This window comes from Equus przewalskii, chromosome 2 (genome assembly GCF_037783145.1).
Source record: "Equus przewalskii isolate Varuska chromosome 2, EquPr2, whole genome shotgun sequence".
NCBI lineage: Eukaryota > Metazoa > Chordata > Mammalia > Perissodactyla > Equidae > Equus > Equus przewalskii.
This window is the reverse complement of record NC_091832.1, coordinates 56,698,847-56,726,759: the sequence shown is the minus strand read 5'-3', so window position 1 is coordinate 56,726,759 and position 27,913 is coordinate 56,698,847. Positions and strand designations below refer to the sequence as shown.

Here is a 27,913-nt window from a genome sequence, read left to right as displayed (position 1 = left end):
TCAATTACTGTTTCTCACAAAGAGCATGTACTATTTTTATAACCACAAAAAATAATTTAAAAAGAAAATCAGTATATTCAATCATATGAGAATAGACAGGGCATATTGAAAAGCATTTTAATTGATTCATCACAAAGGCAATGAGCAAACAAAATAATGTTAATAAAAATTTTTAAATAAAATATTTAATACAATTAAAAAAACAGCAGCGCAGAAAATAGCATTAAAATGTTTGCATAATTACACACATTTTAACACTTCCACATTCTTTTTCGAACCCAGGCTTTTAAATTTTGGAATCATGTTAACTTATAGGCAAATAAAAGAATGCAGATGAACAGAATCCACATAAGAGTCACAACCTGGAAAACTACTTCCCCAGAGCCTTATTGCCAGAAAGCAGTTAAATTATTTTTTTAGAATCAAAACAATCTGAATAATTCTTTGCTTTTCAAAGTACGTGTCCAAGAATTATACTAGAAAAATGTGTGCATATTTAGGCATATTTACATAATGTTATCATATTCTCTGGCCCATCACCCTAGATATATTTATTTGTTAATCTTGGTTCTGTTATTATACATTTTGTCAGCACTTTTGCCAGATGTCTCAGAACAAGTAAGCGTATTTTACACATGCAAAAAGTCTTAAAATGTAACCATATGAATCATCTAATCCAACTAGGTATCCATTTTATTAATGATGTCCATCACCAGTAATAAGTTCACTAAAGATAAGTAGCACAATTAACATTTTCATACACCAAAATTTAATGAAATGACAATAGTGCAATTACTAAGTTTAAATCTGATGACAGATGTGCTTTTGATTAATATGATTTTTTAAAAGATTAAAACATTAAGCTATAGAATTCTGTTCTACATAAAACGATATGGAAATTTTACTCATTGTTTACCATCTTTCCAACTGTTACAAATTAGAAATTCAAAACACTTCCTAAATATATTCAAACTGACTTGCTACAGCAAAGTACCTATAAAGTGAGAATTTTGTGTACAGAACTCAGTTATTGTATTTAAATATTGGGCATGGAAATTATTTGCCTGTCTTTCAATTTTTCCGTTTGCTTCTGATCAGGCATGTGATAATCCTAGTCCAAAAGTGTGCTTTATAAAAGACAAGTGGTCACACTTCTGTGGAAAACCATCTTGTTTTGTCAATGTTTTTACGTAGAGGCAAGTAATTTTCCAGTTATAGCTACGATGTTTCATAATTAAGGATTCAGAGTGCTAGTCAGTATGGATCATCCACAGATTTTTTCCTTTCTTTGAATCCCCCGATAATTTTCAATAGATTTATCCCTGACTTTTCAGTTCATAAGGAAAAAAAATTGAGGTTTGTGTGTACATGTGTCTTTGTATTCTGATATTTGATAAACAGTTCATACTATATGATAAGGGGCTGTCTGCACTCGCCCACACAGTAACTATTCTATAGTTGAAATTAGCTTTTACTATTAAAATTGTACACAAGGAAATTAGGGGTGTTGCAGTACTTGGTTGCAAATAACTTGCCATCTGGTGTTGGGTCAGAAAATGCTATTTCATTAGTACTGAGAAAACAGCCAAACATGAAGCAATTCCTAAAAAAGAGAAGACAAGTTAACAATGGAACCAACCTAAAATTCTGATTAAACATTAGCACAATTTATTTTAAAGCAAACCAAAAATTTCAGTCTCTTTAAATAAACACTTTTGATTAAAATAGTTATTTTATTAAGTGACAAAATGACTTAATGCCTTAGATTTTAGAGATAGAAGACTAATGCTATCATTTCACAAATGAGAAAACTGAGATCCAGAAAAAATTCTACTGACAGGCAAAGGGAACTACCTAAGCCATCTAGCTGACTCTATGGTAACGAGTAACTAGTACAAGATAGTAGTGCTAATTAAAAGTCACATATAATTAAAACCAAGAAATAACCATCACCGATTTTAACCAATAACTATATTCTTCTCAACTACAATGCACGCTTAGAGCTGTAAGAATGCAGAAACTAATCTGCATTTTGACCACAACTCTCCTTGATCCAGCTCAACTAGGATTAAAAAGTAATAAAATGAAAAGGTTGAAAGAATTCAACAAAATTGAGGGACATTCCATTAAATAACTGGCCTGTACTCTTCAAATTCTTCAATGTCATAAAAGACAAAGGCTAAGGTGTTCCAGGTTACGGAAGATGAAGACTAAAGAGACACGATGACTAAAGCCAACATGTGATCCTAGACAGGAAAAAACATGCTACGAAGGACATTCGAGACAAATGACAAAACTGAAATATGGACTCGACATAAGATAAAATATATCAATATTAAATACCCTGAATTTGACAACTGAACTATGCTTGTATTAGAGAATATCCTTGTTCTTAAGAAATACACACTGAAATACGAAGGGGTAAAGGGGCATAATGTACACAACTTACTTTTAAATAATTTGGGAAGAAAGTACAAATTAAATTTGATGGATCTGGGCAAAGGTATACAGGGGGTTCTTTTTGCTATTCTTGGTAATCTTTTATAAGTTTGAAATTACTTCAAATTAAAAAATTAAAGAATTGGATTCAATGAGAAGATAAGATATAAGCTTCTGGTATACTTGCTATATAATTGAATACAAGTTTATTGCTAAATTTACCAGAATCTAAAGCAAAATATTTGTCTGATTAAATAGTTCTTATTGCTTCTATAAGTGGTATCAGGTATAGCAAGAACATAGATTTGTGGGTTGGAGTCCTAACTGTCCTTTTACTAGCTCATCAGTGTAAACTTGCACTAATAATTCCATCTAAGCCTGAGTTGCTTCTTAGGTAAGACAACTAGGAATAATATTGTACTCCTGTGAAGATTTAAACATATATTGCCTGTTTAGAAAAAGAGAGAACTCAGCCTAAGGTTCCTCATATACAGGATAGCTGTCAGTTATGTTGCCTGTATCTTCAACTCAAATTTGTGAGAAAAGACAACTATGTTCTCAACTGAATGTGTTTGATATTTCTCCTTTGAGGGCAACTTAATTTTAATTCATTATTACCTTAGTACTCGATATCCTAACGTATTACCTTAGTATTCAAAGTATGATCTACATAGCAGCAACATTCAGCATCACCTGAGAGTGTATTAGGAATGCAGAATCTCAGGCCCCACCCTGACCCACTGAATCACACTCACATTTTACCAACATCCCCAGGTGCTTCATATATACTCTCAAGTTTGACAAGCACTAGACTACTGCCTGGTGGAACTAGGTTAGATACTGGTATTCCTCATACCAAATTTATGTATGTCTTAGTATAAAAGCTAGAAAATAGAAGTATTTCATAATTAACTATAAAATAAAAATCTTTGCAGACACCAATTTTTCTTATTGCTCCCCTTTATAAGGTATGTGTGGGTGACTAGGATTATGGCCCAGGACTGGCTCTCCACAGTGGTCTTTGGTTTTCTTTCTTAAAAAGTATATAGAACTCAAAAGGCTAAAATAGTGCTACTCAAAGTGTGGTCACTGCTTTATCATCATTATCTTAAGTACAGAAATTTAGAGAATAAGTATTGTGAAAGTCATCCACCCAACCTAGGTTAGGTAAATTAACAAACAAGAAGTAAGCTCATTTGTCAAATTACAAATTTTAAGTATCAATACACAGTGTTAGTTCAAAGTGTGCGCATAGGAGTTTAAAACAGTCGCCAACTTATTTTTTACTGAGATAGAACTCATATACTATAATATTCACCCTTTAAAAGTGTAGAATTCAGTGGTTTTTAGTATATTCACAAATTTGTGTCACCGTCACCAATATCTAATTCCAGAACATTTTCATCACCCCACAAAGAAACCCTGTACCCGTTAGTAGTCACTCTCCACTCACCCTTCCTTCAGTCACTGGGAACTACTTTCTATCTATGGATTTGCCTATTCTGGATATTTTCTATAAATGGAATCAGACAATATGGGGTCTTAGGTTACTGGTTTATTTCAATAAGCATGTTTTCAAGGTTCATCCATGTTGTAGCATGTGTCAATACTTCATTCCTTTTTGTGGCTGAATAATATCCCAATGTATATACTGTACGGATATACCACATCATATTTATCCATTAATCGTGAATTTGGTTGTTCACACTTTCTTTTTTTTATGAATAATGCTGTTACAAACTTTCTTGTAACAGTTTTTGTGTAGACAAATGCTTTCATTTCTTTTGAGTATATACCTAGGAGCAGAACTGCTGGGTCATACAGTAACAATTTAACTTTTTGAGACACTGCCAGACTGTATTCCACAGCAGCTGTACTAGTTTACATTCCCACAAGCAATGGACAAGGATTCCAATTTCTTCACAACCTAACTAACACTTGCTATTTTCCCTTTTTTTTGACTTAGGCATCCTAGAGGGTGTAAAGGGTGTATCATCGTGGTTTTGGTTTGTAATTTCCCTGCTATCGAATGATGTTGAACATATTTTCCTGTGCTTATCAGCAATTTTTATTTCTTCTTTGGAGAAATGTCTATTGAAATCATTTGCCCATTTTTAAATTTGGTCATTTGTCTTTTTATTATTATGTTCTAAGAGTTCTTTTACATATGCTAGATATACTAGACCCTTATTAGATAAATGATTGGCAAATATTGCTCCCATTCTGTGGGTTGTCTTGCTAATTCACTTTTACACTTGGTTACATTTATGAGTTACAGTATTTATTAACTACCTAGTTGCACACTGTCAACAAACATGTACAATTCCTGTAATTCTTTTTTTAAACCTGTTTGATAGATTATTTTTATTGAAATGTTAACTTTACATTTGTTGAATCTAATAAAAATCTGGGCTTGTATTTTCCATGTTTTTGCTTTGTTTTCCTATTTCATTTTCTAGCAATTCATCTTTATTTTATTTTATTAAAGTGTTCATCTATAATAAATTAAACTAGTCTTTCCCCACAGGAGCTTGAAAAGCACAGGGCTGGAATGTTTCAGACTTGGAATGCTGTGCCCTAAACGAGTACATTAGTATTTTTTTTCCAGCGCCAACACTTGCCTTAGCCTGACTTTGATAGCATTTATACAGAAGTGTCTTACCAACATCATTCCCTTTGGCTCATGAGCTGCGAAAGGCTCTGGGAAAGCTAACCCAGATCTAGCTCCATTTTATTGTATTTCTTACCTGAGAGTATCTACCAGTCGTCTTGCAATGCGCTTTCTTCTCTTCAGTCTGAAGACCCAGATTCTACTTATCCCACAGACTGCAGGTTCTGGTACATCTGAACATTGCCAAGCCCTATGACACTCTTTAGAGTTTGGGGATTCTGGACCAGTTGGTTCAGACAGGACACGGAAGGCCTGCAATAACATATAGAAGCATCTAGAGCTAACAATACAGAAGAGTTCACATTACTTTTTTAAAACCATTCCTTAAATAAAACTTAAGTATCTAAAATTAATCTTACAATACCTTCACCAAAAATGTTAAAATTCTTTGATAGTTCTTGAATTCTTGTCCATTTATAGTCACACAATGCTTGAAAAATACTAGTGGTGTTGAGATAGCCCCACACTCCAGTGCATTACATACCATTATGAAACATCCTTCTTTTATTGATTAAAAAAATTGTAAAATTCAGACTCTTACTTTTAATAAAGTATATAAACTTCTCCCATTCTCTCCACCCTAAAATGTGTCTATATGATGTCCTAAAACACTGATAACACTAAAGAAGATTTTTGCATATTAACTATGAAATTTGGTTGGTGTTTTTTTTTAAAACTTTTTATTTTGAAAAAATTATAGATTCACAGGAAGTAGAAAAATATTACAAAGAAAATCCATGTATCCTTCACTTGGTTTCTCCCAATGGTTACATCTTCCATAACTACAGTACAACATCAAAACCAAGAAATTAACATGGGGGGCTGGCCCCGTGGCCAAGTGGTTAAAAATGCACACTCCCCTTCTGTGGCCCAGGGTTTCACTGGTTCGGATCCTGGGCGCAGACCTAGCACTGCTTATCAAGCCACGCTGAGGTGGCGTCCCACATGGCAGAACTAAAAGGGCTTACAACTAGAATACACAACTAGGTACTGGGAGGCTTTGGGGAGAGGAAGAAGAAAAAAACTTTGGCAACAGATGGTATCTCAGGGCCAATCTTTAAAAAGAAAAAAGGAGAAATTAGCATGAGTACAATGTGTGTGTTTAGCTCCATGAAAATTCATAATACTTGTATATTTGTTCAACCATCACAATCAAAATACAGAGCTATTGCATCATCATAAAGATCTTCCTCTTGCTACCTCTTTATAATCACACCCACCTTTTCCCCTCTACTATCCCTAAGCCCTGGAAACCACAATCTGTTCTCTATCTCTATAACTGTTATTTTGAGGATGTCACATAAATGGAATCATACAGCCTGTGACCTTTTAAGATTGGCTTTTTTCACTCAACACAATGCCCTTGACATCTGTCCAAGTTGTTGTATATATCAAGTTTATTCCTTCTTATTGCTAAGTAATATTCCACTGTATATATGTACCAGTTTTTTTAATCATTGACCTACTGAACGACACTTTGTTTCCAGGTTTTGGCTATTATACATAAAGCTGCTATAAACATTCAGATATGGGTTTTTGTATAGACATAAGTATTCAGTCTCTGGGATAAATGCTCAGGAGTATGATTGCTGGGTGATATGGTAAACGTATGACTAGTTTCCTAAGAAACTGCCAAACTTCTCCCAGAGTGGCTATAACTTTTACATTCCCTCCAACAATGTATGAGAGATTTAGTTTCCCTGCATCCACGCTAGCATTTGGTATTGTCACTATTTTTTATTATAGCTGTTCTGATAGGTGTGCACTTAAGTTTTAACTATCATTAAGAAAACTTTGCTTTTGAAATGACAATGAGAATATGTATGAGTTAATTGACTATATTTGCCTGTTATCACTACATAAAAAGGCCAAATTGATCACTTTTACTGTCAATAATACAAACTTGCTGCTTTTCTCTTCAACTTCTGATAAACACACAGGAGAGATTATATATGTGTATATATATGAGATGCAAAAGCAGGAAAAAGAAAAATAAGAGAAAAAAAGAGAGTGGAATGAAGGGGCAAAGGAAGGCACTTACAAAATGGTATTAGATAAATTTACGCTAGCATTATTTCAAGGTATATTGAGACAGATAAATATTTTTAAAAGGAAGGAGAGGTGAGTGTGGGATATTATAAAGTAAAAAGAACACATTGAACTACAATTTTCTATAGCTAAAGATTACCCTGTAAGCTCTTTGAAGGCAAAAACTACATCTCTCCATTCTAGAACAAGGATTGGCAATCTATTTTTCTAAGGGGCCAAACTGTAAATATTGCATGCTCTTTGAGCCACGTGGTCTCTGTTGCACCTACCCAACCCTGCTACTCTAGCACAGAAGCAGCCAAAGACAATATGGAAATAAATGAGAATAGCTGTGCTCCAATAAAACTTTATTAACAAAAACAGGTGGTGGGCCACACTTGGCCTACAGGCTGCAGTTTGCCAACTCTTCTTCTAGTTGTACTAGAAGTGCTAATACAGAAGTACTAATTATCCTCTGCTAATAAGTACTTATGGTAGATTCTAACTAAGGAACAAGTAATGACTATTTTGCCAAATATATTAACCTGCACTAAGCTACATGTTCAATAACTGAGCTCTATAGATTTGCTCATTTAAATCACTATACTTTATAGTCCAGGTATGGAAATGACTTCATGAATATAAGACTGAATGACTTATCCTGCATACATTAGGCAAAATATCAAATATAATAGAAATAATAATACACTTCAATTATCCATAGTCAAAGATACTTCAGTAGGGAAAAAAGTCATTAACAATAACATTTTCTTAAATGCATATTGAGATTCCTCCCAACTACTTGATTTTGCTCGCAAATTATGCCAATAATTTAAAACACATAGACCATACCTGTTTGATGGGCTCTGCAATTAAACACCCAACTACTCTCTTTTCGTCAGATATAAAGAGAAAAGTTTTGGTTTTATTTGGACAACTGGGAACAACTTGCTGGAAGCCTAATTCATTATCGACAAGTTCTTGGACATCTTCTACCTAATGATGTTAAAAACCAAAAGAGGTCAATTTGTTTTAAAAAGTACAACAGAAACTATACATATTTATATACACAAAATTTATGATACTATCATTTTAGCCTCCTTTATCTCTATTTCCTAAATTTAACATCTCCAAGATTATTTCACTACTGATGCATGTATCTGCCACTTTGAAAACAGTGTTTTAAGAATCTATGGAAATGAATATTTAGCAGGAAAAAACTCAGACTCTTGGGAGGGATAAAGAGTAGGAACTGGGAGATTTGTTTCAGCTTTATTCATTGTTCACTAGAGCTAAACACCTAGCCCAAGAAACGCAGGCAACACCAACATAAGAAGTACACTCTGGGGCCATTAATCCCTCAACATGAAAACATTTAGTTTATCTTTCACAAGTGGAAGCTGAAGGTGAAAGACAAGCCATAGAGCCTTTTCTGTTTTCTTTAATCTCCAACGGACAATTCTTGATTTGTCCTGTAATTACAAATTTAGTTTTATATGAACTACTATAAAAGTCATTCTTACACGTGTACAAAAGTGGATTATCTATCAGCAAAGGTGTTGTACTCTTCAACATAAGACTTCGCCAACTCTTCCTAGTGGGGGAGGGGGAGGGAGGAGGAGAAGAACAGGGATTAAAAAAGCTAACAATCCATACCTTTCTGATAGCATAACTCGGATCATGTGGCAGGACCAACACAATTTTCCCATCCCAAAACTCTGCTACTACACGTTCTTTTTTCCAGCCCTGCCAAAGTGGGGAAGAAAACCCCACAGTTTAATTTGAAGAGGGAAAAAAAAATGTTAAGTAATTTGGTCTGGAGAGGACAAGAAAATGAACAATGAATGACATAAGAAAGATAGGACAAAATCCAACTACAAGAACATGGGTAGGGAAATAAAAGATGACTAAAAGTACCTGTCCTTAAGGGGCTGACAGTCTATTGGGAGACATGTACATAATCTATTATAAAACAAGCCAAGGTCAAATAAGAGCCCTTCATAAGAATATTAAGAACAAAAGATGAATTATTAGAAGTGGGAATGTGGGGGAGGGATAGGATAAGCAGTTTTAAGAACTCAGGCTAAAAATTTATGAAGGCATGAACTACAATAAAATAGGAAAAAAGGGAATGCATTTGAGTAACAGATACACTCATAAAGATAAGGCCAACAATAGGATGTATTTGGACTGGAAAAGTGCTTGATAAGGAGATGGGACCTCTTCTCTCAGAAAAGAAAAAGCCTGGAGAAGTCATGGCAAAGCTTTTTTCCAAGGCTATTTATAAAGAAGAAACTAAAGTGAGAGGAGTGGGGAACTCCTCAAGACTTTGAGTTTTGTATCTTAACTCTTCAGCTCTGATCAGAAAACTAGAGGTAAGGATGCAGGGTGCTCATTCAACCTAGAACAATACAGTCATGTGTCGCTTAATGACAGGGATATGTTCTGAGAAATGTTATTAGGCGATTTTGTCATTGTGCAAACATCATAGAGTATAGCACTTACACAGCTTAGATGGTACAGCCTACTACACACCTAGCCAATATGGTACAAATCTTATGGGACCACTGTCATATATGTGGTCCATCGTTGACCGAAATGTTGTCACGCAGTGCATGACTGCAGTTCCTTTATATTAGGATAGAAAGTTTGAAATGGCACTTTTATTAAAAGTTAACTTTTAAATACCATCAACTTCAAATATTAAGAACAAAATTGCAGATGACGAAATATTTATGGATATATAGATCTTTCAATATTTAAGCAAAAACAACGTTTCTTTTAAAGCAGATTTACTTTTAGAACAAATTGAAAGACTATTTTTTGACTTACTGTATATTTTATTCCCTCCAGAAATCTATGGTGATGCTGAAGATGTTGCATTTCATCTTCAGGGTTGGAAGCAGTATAGATCATGCCACAAGACTTACACATGGTGGCTCCAAAATGTTTCTGACCTGCATCCTATAATTGGAAAAAGGAAAAAAAAAAGGCCCATCTCAACACATCACAAATAGCTCTGAACATCTGAACTATTCATTCAAATTTTCATTGAATGAGTGAATGAAATTCACTCAGTCAAATTTCTCCTTATTTTCCTTTTATGCTGGCATAAGTGAAATACTAAATGAAAATTTGCTGACTATATCCTTTTTTTCTCCTCCCCAAAAAAATGGAAAGACAAGAGACCTAAAAGTGCCATAGATTAATCAAAGAAATGGAACTGTCTCTTTGAATGGTGTAAAAACTCAGCATTCTTCAGCTACACCCATAGTTTTGAGAAGGAATAAGATTAAACCACAAAATTTATAGCTAAGATGAAGAATGAAACTTCTTTATTAAGCTCTTAAATGAGATCTAAAAATGCTTTATTTCAAGGCTTTTTATTATTTATTGCAAAGCAGGGGAAAGATTTTGGGACCTTTATAATCAGTGTTTTTTGCTTAAGTGGTTAGGAATATTAAAAACTCTTTGCCCAAGTTTATTCAAAATAAATAATACATAATAAAAGTTCAGGAAAACAGATAAATTCATGAACATAGGGAAGTCAGGAACATTCAACGTCATGGCTTTTTAACACCCATTCTCTTTCATAAGGCATTGCTTAACGCTACTGAAAATACCAGGTTTGAATTATCTAATACAGTGGTTGGCAAACTTTCTCTGCAAAGGTCCAGAAAGTAAGTATTTTATTTTATACTTTGCAGGCCACACGTGGTTTGTCACATATTCTTCTCTTTTTCTTCCAACCCTTTAAAAACATAAAAGTTGTTTTTAGCTAACAGGGCAGATTTGGCCCCCAGTCATAGTTTGCCAAACCCAAGTCTAAGAGAACGTAGCTGTTCTCATTAAATCTTATGTTGATCAATAATAATTTCCTTATCTGGAGACAACTCATTCATCAGTATTCTACCAAATTACTAGCACTGCCCAACACTATCACTTTGAAAATCTACTTGACTAGCTTTAAATGGTGCCACTACAACAAAGCTGGTATTTACAAAACTCAGAATATCTATGATCCATGTCAACTATGCTAAGACAACATGTCTGATTTCTTGTTCTATATGTGAGAGCCATGTACAAGAAGAGCTTTCTTTTAAATTTACTCACAATGATGAGCTGGTCTTTTGTTTCTTTATTTGTATCTCTGGTATTAGTACTTTTCTGTGTATTGATCTGTTTCAAGACGTTAGTAGACATGACGGATCCCACAGAAGACTGTTCTTCAACTAGAGATCTTGAAATTGAAAGTTGATAAACACTACTTAATAATTTAAATTTTTGAGGAATTACAATGAAAACACATATGTATATAACATTTGCAGAGTACCTTGCAATTTCTAGTGCTTTCTACTGACAGTAACTTGATGAAGTAATAGGGTTGGGAACAATGAGAAACCTGAGATCCACTCAGAGAGGACCAATAATTTACTCAAGGTAAACTAACTAGTAAAGAATGGCAATAAGACTCAAATCCTTGTCTTTTAACTCCAAGTCCAATGGACTTTCATCTATAGCATCAGATGCACATGCGCAGGATCTCTTTGTAAGTGGACTGCACCCTTAAAAAATATCTTTGTTGCTTTATTAAATCTTAGGACAATATTTACCCAGGTAGGATAGCAAAATTCCTAGAACCACAGCAAATAAGTAGACTCTAATATTGAATCTCGCAGATCCACAGGAAGTCAGCCACCAGCATATTATGATCCAACTTTTCACTTGAGCAGTGAGTCCTCATGCCTAAAGCAGTACCCTACTATTCTCAAATTCTTAGGAAAAAAAATTCTTCTGCCTAGATAGATGCTGTTGAGGCAACCTTTTCCCATTAGGAAAGAACACTGGGATCAGCTGATAGAGGTTGCAAACTGGAGCCCCTCAGGCCAAAAACAGCTAGAACACATGGTTTGAGAGGTTCACATAGTGTTTAAATCTTTGGATCAGCTACCAATATTTTAAAATCTAAAGATTTCACTTAAAAATGTTTATTTCCAATAGTATAAGAGACATTATAAGATCACTAGGCCTCTATTTCTTCAAAGAATCTCTGAACTGGAGCTCAACAGCACATGCACTTTCAGATGGAGCATACTTTCTCCAGTTGGCTCCAGGCTCCGCCCAGCCTGCCTGGCTCTGTAGGCACTGAGTATGTAATCATTGCCTTATAATGAAAGGACCTTGGTTTTCAAAGGACCAAAGGAATAGAAATCTCTAGAGAATAGAGGCAAGGAAAAAAACTAAGCACACAAAGCAAGAGGTTAAAACAAAAAAAACTTGACAAGAAAACACTGGGAAAAAACTGCCCAATTCTTTAAGCTAAGCCACACTGTCTTGTTATCATTTGACCAGAAGAATGGCTTTCAAACTGACTTGACAAACCTATGGTAAGAAATATATTTTACATCATGATCAATACAGACACACATATTTAACCACATTAAATATACTTAGTACATGAGAGATGTATTATTCCATTGAAATAACGCTGGCTATGATGCCCTTAAACTGATTTGGCAAACTACTAATGGTACTTACCTGTAACATAAAAAACACTTGCCTAAGATCGCTGACCCTCTCCTCTTTATGCAACGTTCGCTAAGTAACTCAGCTCTTCCCATCCCTGTGTGCATGACCACAATCTCTTTACTTTTATCTCTGCAATTTTAACACTTTATTATACGTGTTTGTTTAAACGCCTGTCCTCCTCTAACCATAACTTCCTTGACAGCAGGATCCTGTGTTATTTATCTTCACATCTCTAAAACTCAGTATGGTTCAATATCACAGAGTATTCTATAAATGTTTGCCAAATGAATGAATAAATAAAAAATGAATGTGAGACCATGAATCCAGAGACTCTGTAATCTACCTAAAGTAAAAATAATAGATTAAACCACAAGAAATTGATGATCTCTAACCTTTTGGGTCCCACATAAAGAGCAATTTCAAATGATTCAACCAAGAGTATCCTGATATCTCCTTATGCTAGATCAAATTAGTTTACATACTTTTATCAGCTGATTGTGGAAGGTTTTAATCCTTGATAAACAGTCATGAAAGAAGACATAGATGAGAAAAGAGAAAGGTGAAAAAACTAGCAATGTGGCCTTTGAAGGGGAAAAGCTGCCCAATCAACCCAATCTCTGAGGCGATTTAAGGTGAGGCACCCCAAAAGTAGGAGAACTTAGTTAGGAAGTTCCTTGCTCAATACCTCTATTTATTTATTTACCATCAAACAGGGAGAGAAGAACCCAAGCTGTTCCGAGTATAAGAAACGTCTTTTTCAGAGCTTTTCTACCTATCATGCTCACACTCACCCATGGCTCCCCTGATCCCAGTCTTAGCTTCGGCCAGGATGGTAGCTTCAGCTGAGATTTATAAGAGCCTTCAGCTGCTGCAAGTTACTTACTCTTCTGGCCAGAGTTTCCTCATCTATAAAATGGGGTAATAATGGTACCTACATCATCTGGTTGTAAATGCTCATTAAACATTAACTATTATTAATATTATCACCCAGGGAAGGCAATATAGCCTAATGGGCTTTGATTCAGATATGGATTCTAGTCCTGGCTCTGCCACCTAACAGCTGTGCAACTATGGCTGAATTACTAACAGTTTCCTCAGCTGAAAATGGAATTAATAATAGTATCTACCTTCGAGGTTGTTATGTGGATTAAGTGAGATAATGGATATAAACTACTTATTAAGGCCAGGTACTGTATAAAAATGTTAGCAATTATTATTACTCAAGGCCATAAAGATCTTTTCCTTCTCTCAACTCTTAGGTTCTTATGAAGTTTCTATGAGAGGATCTGATTTCATCTCTTATTCTCAGTATCCCCTTAGTGAGGAAGAAAAAAATGTTCTCCAAATTAAATAATATAAGAAAGAAAAAAAGACCCAGAAGACTCAGAGTTAAATAAACTTTGAACATTAAAATAAGAGCAATCCCTACCTTTTTGTATTGACTGAAGACACACTGAAGATGGGATAGACAATCGACTCAGGAGAAACTGGTAGGGGGAAAAAATGACAATAATGTGTATTACAAAATAAACTCAAAAGATATAAAAGGTTAATAAGACCAAAATACTCCCATTACTTGATTTCAAGACTTAACAGTAACCAAGACAGTATGGTATTGGCAAAAGGATAGACAAATAGATCAATGGAAAAAAATAAAGAGCCCAGAAACAAAGCTATACAAATATGGTCAACTGATTTTTGACAAAGAGGTAAAAGTAATTCAATGGAGAAAGCACAGTCAACAAATGGTGCTGGAACAACTGGATATCCAAATGCAAAAAAATAACACACACATAAAATTAACTCAAAATGGATCACAGATCTAAACATAAAATGTAAATCATAAAACTTCTAGAAGAAAATATGAGAAACATCTGCATGACCTTTGGTTTGGTGACGTTTTTAAATACATCACCAAAAGCACAATACATGAAAGAAAAAATTAATTAAGTTGGACTTTATCAAATTTAAAACTTTTTGCTCTGCAAAAAAACAGTGTTAAGAAAATGGATAAGCCACAGACTGGGAGTAAATATTTGCAATCATATTTCTGATCAAGGACTTGTATTCAGAATATTAAAAAACTCTTAAAACTCAACAATAAGAAAACCAACAACCCAATTAAAGATGGGCAAAAGGGGGCCAGCCCAGTGGCACAGTGGTTAAGTCTGCACATTCTGCTTCTCAGCAGCGTGGGATTCCCCAGTTCGGATCCTAGGTGCAGACATGGCACCACTTGGCAAAAAGCCCTGCTGTGGTAGGCATCCCATGTATAAAATAGAGGAAGATGGGCATGGATGTTAGCTCAGAGCCAGTCTTCCTCAGCAAAAAGAGGAGGATTGGCAGTAGTTAGCTCAGGGCTAATCTTCCTCAAAATAAATAAATAAATAAATAAGAATCCAAATGAGAAACAAAAAAAGGGCAAAATGTCTGATTAGATACTTCACCAAAGACATACAGATGGCAAATAAATACATGAAAAGATGCTCAGCATAGAGCTGGCCTCATGGCCGAAAGGTTAAAGTTCTGCATGCTCCACTTTGAAAGCCCGGGTTCAGAGGTTCAGATCCCAGGTATGGACCTACTCCACTCATCAGTCAGGCTGTGGAGGCATCCCACATACAAAGTAGAGGAAGATTAGCAATGGATGTTAGCTCAGGGTGAATCTTCTTCACCAAAAAAAAGGGAAAAAAGATGCTCATAATCATCTGTCATCAGGGAAATGCAAATTAAAAGCACAATGAGATATCATTACACACCTATGAGAATGGCTAATATAAAAAAACCTGACAATAACAAATGGTGGTGAGAATGCAGAATAACAGGAACTCCCATTCATTACAGGTGGCAATCCAAAATGGCAATTTCTGAGGGACAGTTTGGAAGTTTTTTAATCAAGTTAAACATAGATTTACCACGTAACCCAGTAATCATGCTTCTAGGTGTTCACCCAAGTGTGTTGAAATCTTATGTCCACATAAAAACATGTACACAAATGTTTATAGCAGTTTTATTCATAATTGCTAAATATGAGAAGCAACCAAGATGTCCTTCAATGGGGGAAACAATAAACAGACTATGCATGGAACATCCATAGTTCAGCAAAAAAGGGGAATGCACTATTGATACATGCAACATGGGTGAATCTTAAATGCACCTTACTAAATGAAAGTAGTCAGACCCAAAAGGCTACGTATTGCATGATTTCACTTGTGTGACACTTTTACCGGAAAAGGTAAAACCATAGGAGCAGAATGGGGTTGCCAGGGGGATTCGGAAGGGAGGAGTGGTTCACTACAAAGGATACACCTAAGGGAAATGTTCTGTAGGGTACTGAAGTCATTGATATGTGGTTCTATGCACTTGATAAAACACATAGAACTGTATATAACAGTTAAATTTAACGTATGTAAAAACAAGCAAACAAAAATCAATCACGATGTTGAGGGATCCCAAGATGGAATGCAGCCTGTGACAAATGACTCTTGACTCTAACTATGTTAGAACTATATGGCATAACTGCACTGAAGGAGGTAGAAGAAATGGAAGCTGACCTGGGTAACTCTGCAAAATGGTGTTTTGACTAGAAATTATAAGGCTATAGATAAAAGGCCTGTACTTAAATTTTATACTCTGGAAAATTTATTTCTCACAGGCATATGAATTAACAATGCTGAAACTGTTTTGCAGGTAGACTGGGATTGAACAATTAAGTAGGTGGGAATTGAATGGTGGGAACTAGGTTTCTCACTGTCTGAGGGAAGTTACAGAGAAAAACAGAGGAATGGATAATCCTGTGGTACTGGATGAGAGTCAGAGATATCAAATTTGAACTCATGTTTATTTAGTATATGTACAGATGGAGCAATACAGAAACAATTATAGATACGTGTGTATACATGGGTCAGTACACATACATGTATTTCCGAGCTCTGTCTGCTGAGAGGGCCTAGAAACAACAACACTCCAGTAGCAATGACCACACCAAGTCCAGATCATAGTTTCTAAATAATATTCTCCAATAGAAGGCACCAGGGTTCCTTGGAGAAATGGACTGGGGCAGGGAAAATACAAGATGAGCCTGGAGCATCTTGTAGTGCCAGAAAGTAAGGAAGTGCTCAAAAAATAAAAGAATGGGACATGTCAAAGACAACTGACATGACAAGATTTCCCAATGGTCACAGCTGGAACAATTTGAGCAACAAAATAAATAATGTAGTATTAGATTATGACCCAAAATATAAAATAAATAGTCCTGAGCCCATACTGCTAAGTATCCACGAGTCTATTTATTTATTTAAAGATTGAATAAATAAATGGGAGAGAAGAGACAACTCTTCCTTACAGGAGAATTCCAAATAATACATGTAAATATTTCCCCCTCCAGGAGATGGAACTTAATCCCCAACCCTCCCTGAGAGGGTGGGCCAGACTAAGTGGGTTGCATCCAAAGAATTGACTATGGAAAAGGAAAGAGTAACCTTACAGTGGAAAAACCTCGCAAATCTGATCTTAACCGAGTGATAAAATTTCACATCATCTGTAATGTCATGTGGACACTAGCACCTCCAAAACGATGTGATAGGGAGGACCCTTCACTTCAGTGCCATTCTTCCCAAAAACTCATAACCCCAGTCTAATGATGAGAAAAAGATCAGGCAAACCCAGATCATGGACATTCTACAAGATACCTGGCCAGTACTCCTCAAGAATGTCAAGGTCATGAAAACACGGAAATGAAGAAAAGATTGAGAAAATGTCACAGACCAGAGGAGACTAAGGAGACACGACAACTAAATGTAATGTGGTACTTTGATTCAATCCTAGAACAGAAAGAAGACATTAATGAAAAAGACTGGTGAACTCCAAATAAAGTCTAGAGCTTAGTTAATAATAATGTACTGACATCAGTTTCTTAGTTTTGACAAAGGTACCATGGTAATATAAGATGGTAACCGTGGGGGAAATAAAGTGAATGATACACAGGAACTCTCTGTACCATCTTTACAATTTTTCTGTAAATCTAAAATTATTGCAAAAGAAAAACCTTATTAAAAAACCAAAGTAAACTAGTAGCTGATTAAAGAAAAATATGATGAAAGCGGGCTATACAGTAAAAAGCAAACTTTTAACTTTGCATTGAAAAATAATTAGAGCTCATTTTCTAGAAACAAGGCCAAGACAGGTGAGATTCTAATCTGCTATGGATAAGTTACTTAACCTAAGTCTGTTTCCTCATCTATAAAATGGGCATACAAATCTATTTCCTAGGATTGTTGTGAGAATTAAACGATAAACTATACTTAAGTAATAAACTTTTGTCATTTGTATACCACCTTCATGAATTTTGCCATATCCTTGTACCATCTATATTATTTTTTAATCACTAAATATTTTTCTTTAAATGGACTTAGACAATGTACTGAAATTAACTTATTTTAAAAGAAAATTTTATAACTACTGTAAATAGAAAGGTATTATTTTTCTGTTACATGTTCTATTCCATCAGTGATAGCACAATCCATGGGAAACATAAACCTTACCAATACTTAGCACTGCCTGGTATAGTACCCAGTAAATACTAGTTATTAACAGTACTAGCTGTGTATCTCAGAATTATCATTACAAAAAATCATTCTCTCTCTATACATATATCATTAGATGCTCTAAAGGGCTATTGTTCCAGATTATGCTTTTAGTTTAATCTTTTTTTGTTTTCTTCCTATGAGCTATAGTCTCTCACTATAGTCAGCATGTCTACTCCTAGAATTTTAATTTATTTCCAAATTTATAGATACAACCAACAAGGAAAAGTTGCAAGAATCTGGTTGGTAAGTAGAATGTTAATTAACCTCTTTATATATTCATAGTTTAGTAACTATTGTTTAATTGAACAATGATACTATAACTTAGCAATAGGATTTCAAAATTAAGAGGAATGTAAAAATTAAGACCAACCCCTTTAGAGATCTCTTCCTTAGATCATACAGTTAATTAGTAGCAGGCCTGGACAAAATCCCAAGGTTCCTGATGGCCAATTCAGTGTCTTTTCTATGGCTTAGTCAGTTCTGCTTACAACTGGGCTTTGATCACAAATATATAATATAAATTGTTTTTACTCCTTTATATTACTTTGGGTAAAGGTAGATAGGGTAGGTATCATGAGAACACCCAGCTATACGGAGCTTAAGTAACTTGGCCACATTCCATAGCTCATACAAACACAGGCACAAATACTGAATATAAAAAAACCCAAAAATATTATTAAATATAATTTCACAAAGACACATGTAATGAAGCATTATTACAAGTAAATAAACTCATTATTTACAAGAGAAGTTTTCTCTTACTTACCTGCCTTGTTCTCACTCAGAGAATCTTCTGAAGGAAAACATTTATTTTCACCAGTTTTACATTCCCTTGAAGAAACTACTGCACCTGATGAATCCTGGAAAATAATGAATAGGTAAAATTAAAGGAAACTTATAATTCTTAATCATTTTTTATTTAGTGAATGAATTCCAATAGATCTGTTTCTAAAACAAAATATCTAGTTTATTATGAATTACATTTCATAACCTGATTTTAAATCCTAAATTTTCAATCTATTTAAAAAATTTTCCTCTATATTTACTAAATGTAGACAACCTTTTAAGACAGAACGTGCATATTTAAGTTTGTAATTTGTCATCCTGTCAAAAATGTATATTTCCTGATAAAGACAGCAGAATGAAGATTATAAAACATCCATTCTATAACAATGAATTGAACAACACAAAAATTTAGTAAAAATTTCACCAGCAGCCACTAAACTAGAAAGGGACAACCCTTTGTCATAAGCTTTAAAAACAGGCAGCCAAGGAAAAAGGAACATTCTAGAGTAGCTGGAGAGGCTTCAAACTCCCACTTTTGGCACTTTAGCAGGGAAGTGGGAAAAGCAAGGTAGAAAAAATTCTGACAAATTTCACTAACACTACTAATTTGGTGAGACTTAGAGAATATATAGCTTGGGGAAAAAGGAAAAAAACTTTTGATTAAAGTAGAACTCCTGAGCCAGCCCTGATGGCCTAGTGGTTAAAGTTTGGCATGCTTTGCTCTGGAGCCCCAGGTTTGGTTCCCAGGTATGGATCCACATCACTCATCTGTCAGTAGCCATGCTGTGGCAGTGGCTCACATGGAAGAACTAGAAGGACCTACAACTAGAATATACAACTATGTACTGCGGCTTTGGGGAGGGGAAAAAAAAGTAGAATTCCTATTCAAACCATAATATTTTACTAGAGGTAGGACAATCCATCAGTTTGCCATTTCTCAGGGCTCCATAATCTTAAGAAGAGAACAGAGCCCAGTTCCACAAATTTAAGATGCCCAAAAGCCCAGCTTCTCAGACTACTGAAAACTAGACAGAACTCAATACCCAGCCCCTTAAAATGAAGCTCAGAAAAGAAAATAAGGCAGAAAAGAGTGTTGCAGAGAATTCATCATGTCACTCTATCAAGGCTGTATCTTCACTACCAGATATATATGGAGAATACTAATCAGGACACAGATGGGTGGAGATGCTCCCCACTTTGTTTGCTGGATTAAGAACTAATTTTAGCTTGAGATGCACTCCAAATATTTTAATGATGGGGTTTATTTATACACAGTGAGGTGCACAGACATAAAGTATACAGTTTGATGAATTTTGATAAACCTATATACCCATGTAACCAAAACTATCAAGATATAGGGTTTTTTTTTTTTTTTGGCGAAAACAATATGAAGAATTAGTAGAATTAGACTGTCATGGCTTAGACAGCAAGAACATGTTCCATTTAACAATATACTTGGCAATACCTGATAAACAGGAAGCAGCATTTACAAGGGGACTGCAAACTTAAATGACCACAAGAGCATCAGGTAAGTAAAATTAATAGCAAAACTGGACTGATCTAAATACGTTTACATACACTGATTTAGTGGAGGGAAATGAAGGGCCCCTTACTGTTAAGGGGTAGCCTGATAGTCTGTTCTGAGAGATTAATGCCATGCAGGAATGAGTGCTTAGCTTTGCCAGATCTCAATTTTTCACAAAACACCATAAAACTGTTATCTTATATTTTTAAAAAATGCTAGCTCAAATTTTTTTAAACATAATGTAGGTGAAGCAAAACATCCATGGGCTGGATGTGGTCCACCTGCCACCAATTTAATAATCTTTGACACTGAGATTTGAAATTTAGGTGACTACAAGAGGTAAGAACTGGGGTTGAATTTGAGAGGAGCAATGAGAACAATAAGGAGAGGAGGTGAGTGAGGAGAGAAATGAGGATAGAGTTTGAATTGCTCAACAGATAAGCCTCAGAGTGTACTGGGCCCTGTGTGAAAATCTATCACTTCTCCAGCTGCAAGGGTTGTGACAAGAATAAATAAGTCACCACAGACATGGAAGGCCCGAACTGGGACACAGCCTTTCTTAAGGCCAGTTGCCTCAATTGCTAGATTGCTTTCTGCCTCTAGCTACAGGACAAAAACAATCTTTCTCTCATAAGATTACTGATAGGAGCTCAACAATAGAAGGTGCAGACCTGCATGGTCTATTATGGTAGCTACCAGCCACAGGTAGCTAATGAGAATTTGCAACATGGCTAGCCCCAGTTGAGATATGCTGCAACTGAGAATAAACACGGACTTCAAGGACTTAGCACAAAAAAATTGTAAAATATCTCATTCATAAATTTCTACATTGATTACATTGAAATGGTAACATTTAAAATATTTGGGTTAAGCTTTTTTTATCTTTTTTCCCCCTTACTTTCTTAATATGGCCACTAGAAAATTTTGAATTACAAGTGGTTGGTGTTCTATTTGTATTAGCCAACACTAGTCTAGGCTAGCAGTGTTAAATATGAGCAATAGCATAGAATGTAACTATGAAAACATACTATATAAAATAAACAAAAACCCAACTATACATTAACAGTGATCACCTCCAAGTAGTAGGATTACAGAGGATATATTTTATTATATTTTCCGTATTCTCTAAATTTTCAAGAATAATCTAGTACTTAAATAATGAGCTGAAACAAACAAAAAACCCAATATGTTCATACTCTGGAAATCTACTACCTGAACTTTTTTTTTTTGAGGAAGATTAGCCCTGAGCTAATATCTGCCACCAAGCCTCCTCTTTTTGCTGAGGAAGACTGACCCTGAGCTAACATCTGTGCTCATCTTCCTCTATTTTATAAATGGGATCCCTGCAATAGCATAGCTTGACAAGCAGCGTGAAGGTGTGCACCTGGGATCCAGGCGAGTAAACCCTGGGCCGCTGAAGGAGAACGTGTGAACCCAGCCTCTGAGCCACTGGGCTGGCCCTATTTCTCCTTTTTAAAAACACTGACTACAAAATAAAAAGTTGTTAGGCTTCTGTAGACGTTAGTTTTGTCATGAGGGAATTTAATGAAATGTATACCTTAATGCCAAGAAAATGTTGGTAGGCTTCTTTAAGCCAAAAGGAGAAAAGTCTCATCTTTCCATCCTGCCACTAAATTCTTTGGAGCAATTAAAACTATACTATTTGGGGGGCCGGCCCTGTGGCTGAGTGGTTGGGTTCATGCGCTCCACTTCGGTGGCCCAGGGTTTCGCTGGTTTGAATCCTGGGTGTGGACATGGCACTGCTCATCAAGTCATGCCGAGGCGGCATCCCGCACGCCACAACTAGAAGGACCCACAACTAAAAATACACAACTATGTACCAGGGGACTTTGGGAGAAAAAGGAAAAATAACACCTTTAAAAAAAAACAAAAAACAAAAACTATACTATTTGGCTTCATAAAAGCAGTCCTGCAGACTGTGAAGAAAATTTTGTTCAACTACATTATATATATTTTATGTATACTGAAGTACTGTTATATAGCCAACTTAGCCTTTAAAGTGATATGTCTAGTTTTCTTTACCTTTATTAACTTCTCTTCATTTTTACTTCTTGCACCCAGCAGCTCAATGTTCAGTTCCTTTTCTAGTAACAAGTCCTTTGGCTCTTGGCTCATCTCAAAACTTTTTCTTTTACTGACAGTCTCTTCATCAGAATCTTCAATCACTTCTGATTTATTCTTTTGGGTAAATCCCAGTAATGGCTTATTTTCTAGAGACAATTTTCTAAAAGAGGATGTTTTTCTACTAACAAAAAATGCAGCTCCACCCTGGAGTGTAACTTGTGGTTTGACTTTTTGGCTTAGAACGCGAGGACCATTCAGATTTTCAGCTGAATAACAATTATTCTCTTTCTCCACGATTCGTTTATAGGTCACCCGATTTTGCTTCGAATTTTTAGAATTCTTTGATACAGGCTTGATGCACTTATAACTTGGTTGACACTTAGCAGTTAAACTCTTCTGTGGTTTTCCGTTCATCTTCTTGGAGCAGACTGGTTTTCCTTGCATTTTTTCTGTCACACTGGGAAAAGACTTATCTTCATTTTTCATAATGGGTCTACTCTCTTTTATCAGCTTTCTTTCCAATGGATTGAGGTACCACTTATCTTTGTTATAAAATGATACAGTAGACACAGCAGATTTAAATGGTGAACCCTGATTTGCTGATGGCAATCTATTTTTTTTAGTTGTTTTGAGTGGACTTGAAATGAAATGGCCTTGTTGAGAGCAATGCATCTTTTCTTCATTTTTATCACTGCTTTGGCAAATGTGCTTTTTATTAGGTGATGGAAGTATATTTTCAGTAAAGTCCAAAATTGATTTCTTTGACGGAATATCTGATAATAGGCTATGAAAAGAAACAAAGTCTATTGATAAGTATCATTATTTTGCTTCAATTTTTATGTCAATCTACTGCTAAGTAATAAACTCTACTGTAGGTCATATTAAAAACAATATATACTTTCCACCAAAGATCCATCCATACATATTATCTATTAGTTTAACAATAGGATTCTCAAATTCCTTCATCTTTACCAAACGAAGCATGCAAATATTTTTCAGAAGTTAAGATCCCAATGTTTGTGAAAACAAACACTGTTTACAAAGAAGCCTTGATATGCATGTATATGTGTGTGTGTTCTAAACTTATTTCTATGTCTTGGCCATATACTAATTATAGCACATATACTCCATTGGCTACAAGTCCACTAAAATGATTAATTCTGACCCCAAGGGCCTGTTGTGTGTAGAGTACTTTATATCTCTGGTATGACATTATGAAGTACTGAGTACAGATTCCTAGCCTACAGACGAGCATCTACTGTATGCAAAACACTATGTTAAATATTACGTAAGACAGCAGGAAGGAGCAAGGGAATAAAAGATGTTATACATACATTTCCAAGCCATAGAAAACAGCTCTTTCTGATTCCCTCCAAAGGTGCTAAACAACTAATTATGAAAGCTTACAGTATTTCCAGAGCATAATTAGAAAATAAAGTACTGCTATAGCTACAAGTAGTAGGCAAGAGAAAGAATGGAAATTTTAAGAGACTGAAGAGTGAAGATAAGAAAGAAGGTGGATCTTTCTTTTTTAAGAGTTTACCAAAAGGATGAGACTCACTTGTCACGGTTCAAAGAATGCTGCCTCCTCTTCCTCGGAGTAAAAGGAGACATCCTCTTAGCTGAGCTCCTAAAAGCAACGGCACAATTATAAACGAGATTCATCCAAAGCGTATAAAAACCACTGTATCAAAACTATACTTTAAAAGTCTGAAAAAGTCCTCAGAGGGGTGACGGTTCATAAAGATCCAAGAAAAGGGTTTTTTAAAAAGCAAATCAGTAGTAAAGATCTAAAACAAGAAGGAGAAAAAAAAAAAAAAAACACTGCATCACAGTAGCAATTAAGAACAGAAAATAAAAGCAGGAACAGCACAGGAGGTTTCCAGCTGGACAATAATTCTACCACGGAGGAAAGATCTTTTACCCCATTTCAGGGGACACGGTCCCCTCTACTGAGCCGGGTTAACTCACACCGAGTGTAAACGCTGCATCTTCCAGCAGCGTCGCACCCCCGGCCCGCGGCCAGCCCTCCCGCCGTCACACGCCCTTGCCCGGAGCGTGCAGGCCGCCCTCGCTCCCTTAGCGCTCCGTCTACACGTCTCGTCGCCGCCTTCACCGCTTCCCCAGCAGCCGGACGGCCAGCCGAGGCGGCGAGCGTTTGCAGCCCCGGCTCTGCGCGCCGCCTCCCTCCCGACCCGCGCGCCGCGCGACTCCCACGGCTGCGGAGAGGCCCGAGCGCGCGCGGGCCGCGAGCAGGTGCCAGGGCGCTCAGGAAAGCCCCCTTCCCCTTTCTTCGGGTCAGGTAGATTAAAAAAAAAGCGACATAAGCCTGCTTCAGCGTTAATCAGAAAGACCCGGCTTCTGGAAACGGAGGTCGCGCCGCGGCTTCCGGGAAGCCCCTTCTGGGACTGGACGAGCACAGGGAGGAGAGAAAGGCGCCCTGCCCCGAGCCCTGTCAGGGCCAAATCCCAGACCGCTCCGGCCTCAGAAAGTGGGGAAGCCTGCGAGCCGGGGGCCGTGTCGAGAACGGCCGGCGGCTTCGCGCTCCAGCGGCCAGCGCGCCCAGGCCGGGGCAAAAGCCCCTTCTCCCTGACATCAAGCCCCGCGCGCCCCAGAGCCCCGCGCTCTCCTCCGCGTTCCCCCGCACGCCTCGGCTCCGCGGTATTACCTGCGCCTCAGCAGCCGCGACCTCTCCTCAGCCGAGCCAGCGCTCCTCCACTGTATTCAAATTATTGCGCGCCAGGCAAGGCGGAAGCCGCGGCGTTCCGATTCGCGGCTTCTCAGCGCTTCCAGGGGCTGGCTCGGTGATTGGTCGCGCCCTAGTCCTTGCCCCCGCCCACCCGGGAGGCAGTCTCCAAGATTCTCCCGCCCTTGGGATGTGGAACGCTCTCTTCTCAGGGAAACCACGCCTTCCACAATCCCCTGCGGCAGCGCGGGGCTCCATTCCTGAGGCCTTGTTTACGTGCATTCTGGGAATTGTAGTTTTCAGCCCAATAAAGGCGTCCTCGTGAACTCGAGGTATTCTGGGGGGCCCTGAGTGTAAGAAGTTTTTGTAAAGTAGCCTCTTCAAGATTCTCGAGGCAATTGTTTTTCCCATTTGAAACTTTATAGTTAACCTTTTTCTATTAGTAATATTTTAGGTTTCTAGCTCATATTTTGTTTTTCAAGTTAAAAAATTAAATGATAGCACTAACATCTATGTGCCAAGCATTCTTACACGCTTTGAGTGTTTTATTTCACTTACTCCTCACCACAATCTATGAGGTGTGTATTATCACTATTTTACAAACAATAAAACTGAGGGCCTAGAACAATGACTATTTACAGGCCTTGTCTAGGTTCTTGCTTCGGGAAACCGGAAGATTCCTAAAGCATTCATGATTGTTAGCTATGGTTATTATCTTTGTGTCACCAGCTCCTGGTACAGTCTCTGGCACGTTTTTAGTTCTAAATAAATTTAGTTAAGTGATGCACTTAACTTCGTAGAATGAAGTCGGTCAGAATGAAGTAATCATTCATTCAAAGCTCAGCGCTGTGGGAGCTTTACGTGGGTAAGATTATTCTCACTTTACGGCAGTAAAGTCTCTGACCGTTCATACATAGGTTTGGAATTTGCCCAATCTCATAGCTAATAGATGGCAATCTTAGATTTAAAGACAGAACAGTCCAAGTCCAAACCCCAAGAGGCATATTGCCTCTGGGGAATACCACTAACAATTCACTTTAGTTGAGCGCTAGGTTCTAAACCCTATACGCCTATCAATTTATTTAACCTCAGCAAAAGAACCTATGAATTTTCTGCTTTGTTCATCTTTATTTTGCAGATGAAGTGAAGCACACAATGTGTCCGATATGCATCTTACAGAGGTGGAGCTAGAATGAGAATAGTGGAGGAATTTGGGTTCATTCAAAATTTAATGAGCTCCTACGAAGCGTCAAGTACCGTGATTGGTGCCGCGAACATCTAAAAGGCGCATGGTTTCTGCTCTTACGGAGTCCCTAGGGGGTGAGGGGAGGCAGATAAACCAATAGATAAGCCTCAAGACATGACCGCCCACCGGGAGGAGGTTCTGAAAATAAAGCTGACCAATGGCATTTTTCTTTTAAGACGAAGGCGTTTCCCCGCTATGTTTTCCAACCGCCGATTGTCCTGGCGCCACCCTCCTTACCTCAAACCCCAAGTCATTGAAGCTCCCTAGCCCGCCAACACCCTCCCCTTCGCCAGGATTAAAGATGGCGCTGACGGGTCGGCTTTTTGACGTGCCCCGACGTCCGCCGGAAGTGCGCGGAAGGCTTCCGGGGGACCCGTGGCCTCGGCGCGTATGGTATCCTGGGCTGCGCGGGTTGAGCGCTGTTGCTGCGCGCTGGAGTCCTTGCGCCGCCGCCGCCGCCGCCGCCGCCGCGCGCCGCCGCCGCCGGGATCATGGTGTTCTACTTCACCAGCAGCAGTGGTGAGTGGGCGCGCCGACCTCCTGGGTCCTTCCTCAACACCGGGGCTCTAAGCTGGGACCCCCCCAGGCCGTCGCCTCGTCGGCAAGGGGTGCCTCTTCCCTCGCCCTCTCGGCCCCCCTGCCGTCCCGAGTGCCCCTTCGTCAGGGCCTGGGGGCCGTAAAGGGCCCATTCCCCCTGCTGACTCTGCGTTCGGGAGTTCTCTTCCCTCAATCGCAAAGACCTCCGGTCGCTACCTGGAGTTGGGTAGAGTTTGTGGGCTTCTTCACAGCCCCCTCCCTCCCCACCCCTGTCTGCGGGCTTTACTCTGACTGCACCCTGGTCATTACCCACTTTGAGGAAGAAACGAGACACCTGCCAGCTGCTCTGCCTCGCAGGAAGTGCGCCTTACTCTTCTAGGAATGGGTCGTAGGGCCTGGATGCGACAGAAAGCAGTAAAAAGACCCTGGAATGGCCATGCTGCCACTCCTTGGACATGGTTGATGTCCAGATCTTGAAAAGTGACATTGATGATGTTTCTGATTTGTCTTTGGCAGGCGAGGGAAGGGGGCTGTTAGTTCCCAGGTAATGCTGTGTCTTCGTTTCTCTGCTTAAGTGGTTCCCTGTGCTTAGAATCAGCCCCCAGTTACCTCCTACTTTGGTACGACAGCTCTGGCCTGTTTTCCGAATACCTTTTCCGACCCAGCTCCCAGCCAGAGATTGCTTAGATACACCTCTTTGGGACCCCCCCGCCCCCCTTAATGTCCCATGTTTACCTTTGGCATTGCACTTACGGTACTGAATGCTGTCTGCTTGAGTTAGAGTGTAAGCCCC

General features: G+C 37.7%; 2 protein-coding genes across 10 annotated transcripts in view; one reads left to right on the top strand and one right to left on the bottom strand.

Moving 5' to 3' along the window:
- Positions 1-103: 103 nt before the first annotated feature.
- On the bottom strand, positions 104-27,913 carry ESCO2 (establishment of sister chromatid cohesion N-acetyltransferase 2). 6 transcript variants are annotated; one of them, XM_070611337.1, is made up of 11 exons: positions 27,856-27,913; positions 24,213-24,281; positions 22,610-23,435; positions 19,022-19,115; positions 14,097-14,154; positions 11,252-11,378; positions 9,971-10,102; positions 8,795-8,884; positions 7,991-8,134; positions 5,187-5,362; positions 104-1,603 (listed from the first exon to the last, which is right to left on the bottom strand). In XM_070611337.1, the coding sequence occupies exons 2-11, from the start codon at positions 24,263-24,265 to the stop codon at positions 1,465-1,467; spliced, it is 1,839 nt and encodes a 612-aa protein (XP_070467438.1). In that variant the 5' UTR covers positions 24,266-24,281; positions 27,856-27,913; the 3' UTR covers positions 104-1,464. The 6 variants fall into 6 exon arrangements, with proteins under 6 accessions (XP_070467438.1, XP_008517515.1, XP_070467439.1 ...); XM_008519293.2 differs by lacking the exon at positions 27,856-27,913 and adding an exon at positions 25,320-25,567; XM_070611338.1 differs by lacking the exon at positions 8,795-8,884.
- CCDC25 (coiled-coil domain containing 25) overlaps positions 26,857-27,913 on the top strand; it is a 71,002-nt gene continuing 69,945 nt past the window's right edge. The window contains exon 1 of one of the 4 annotated variants that reach the window (XM_008519305.2): positions 26,857-27,102. In XM_008519305.2, the coding sequence (XP_008517527.2) occupies positions 27,075-27,102 (28 nt within the window). In that variant the 5' untranslated portion in view covers positions 26,857-27,074. The remainder of the gene's footprint in view (positions 27,103-27,913) is intronic. The other 3 variants (XM_070611346.1, XM_070611348.1, XM_070611347.1) reach the window with 3 other exon arrangements.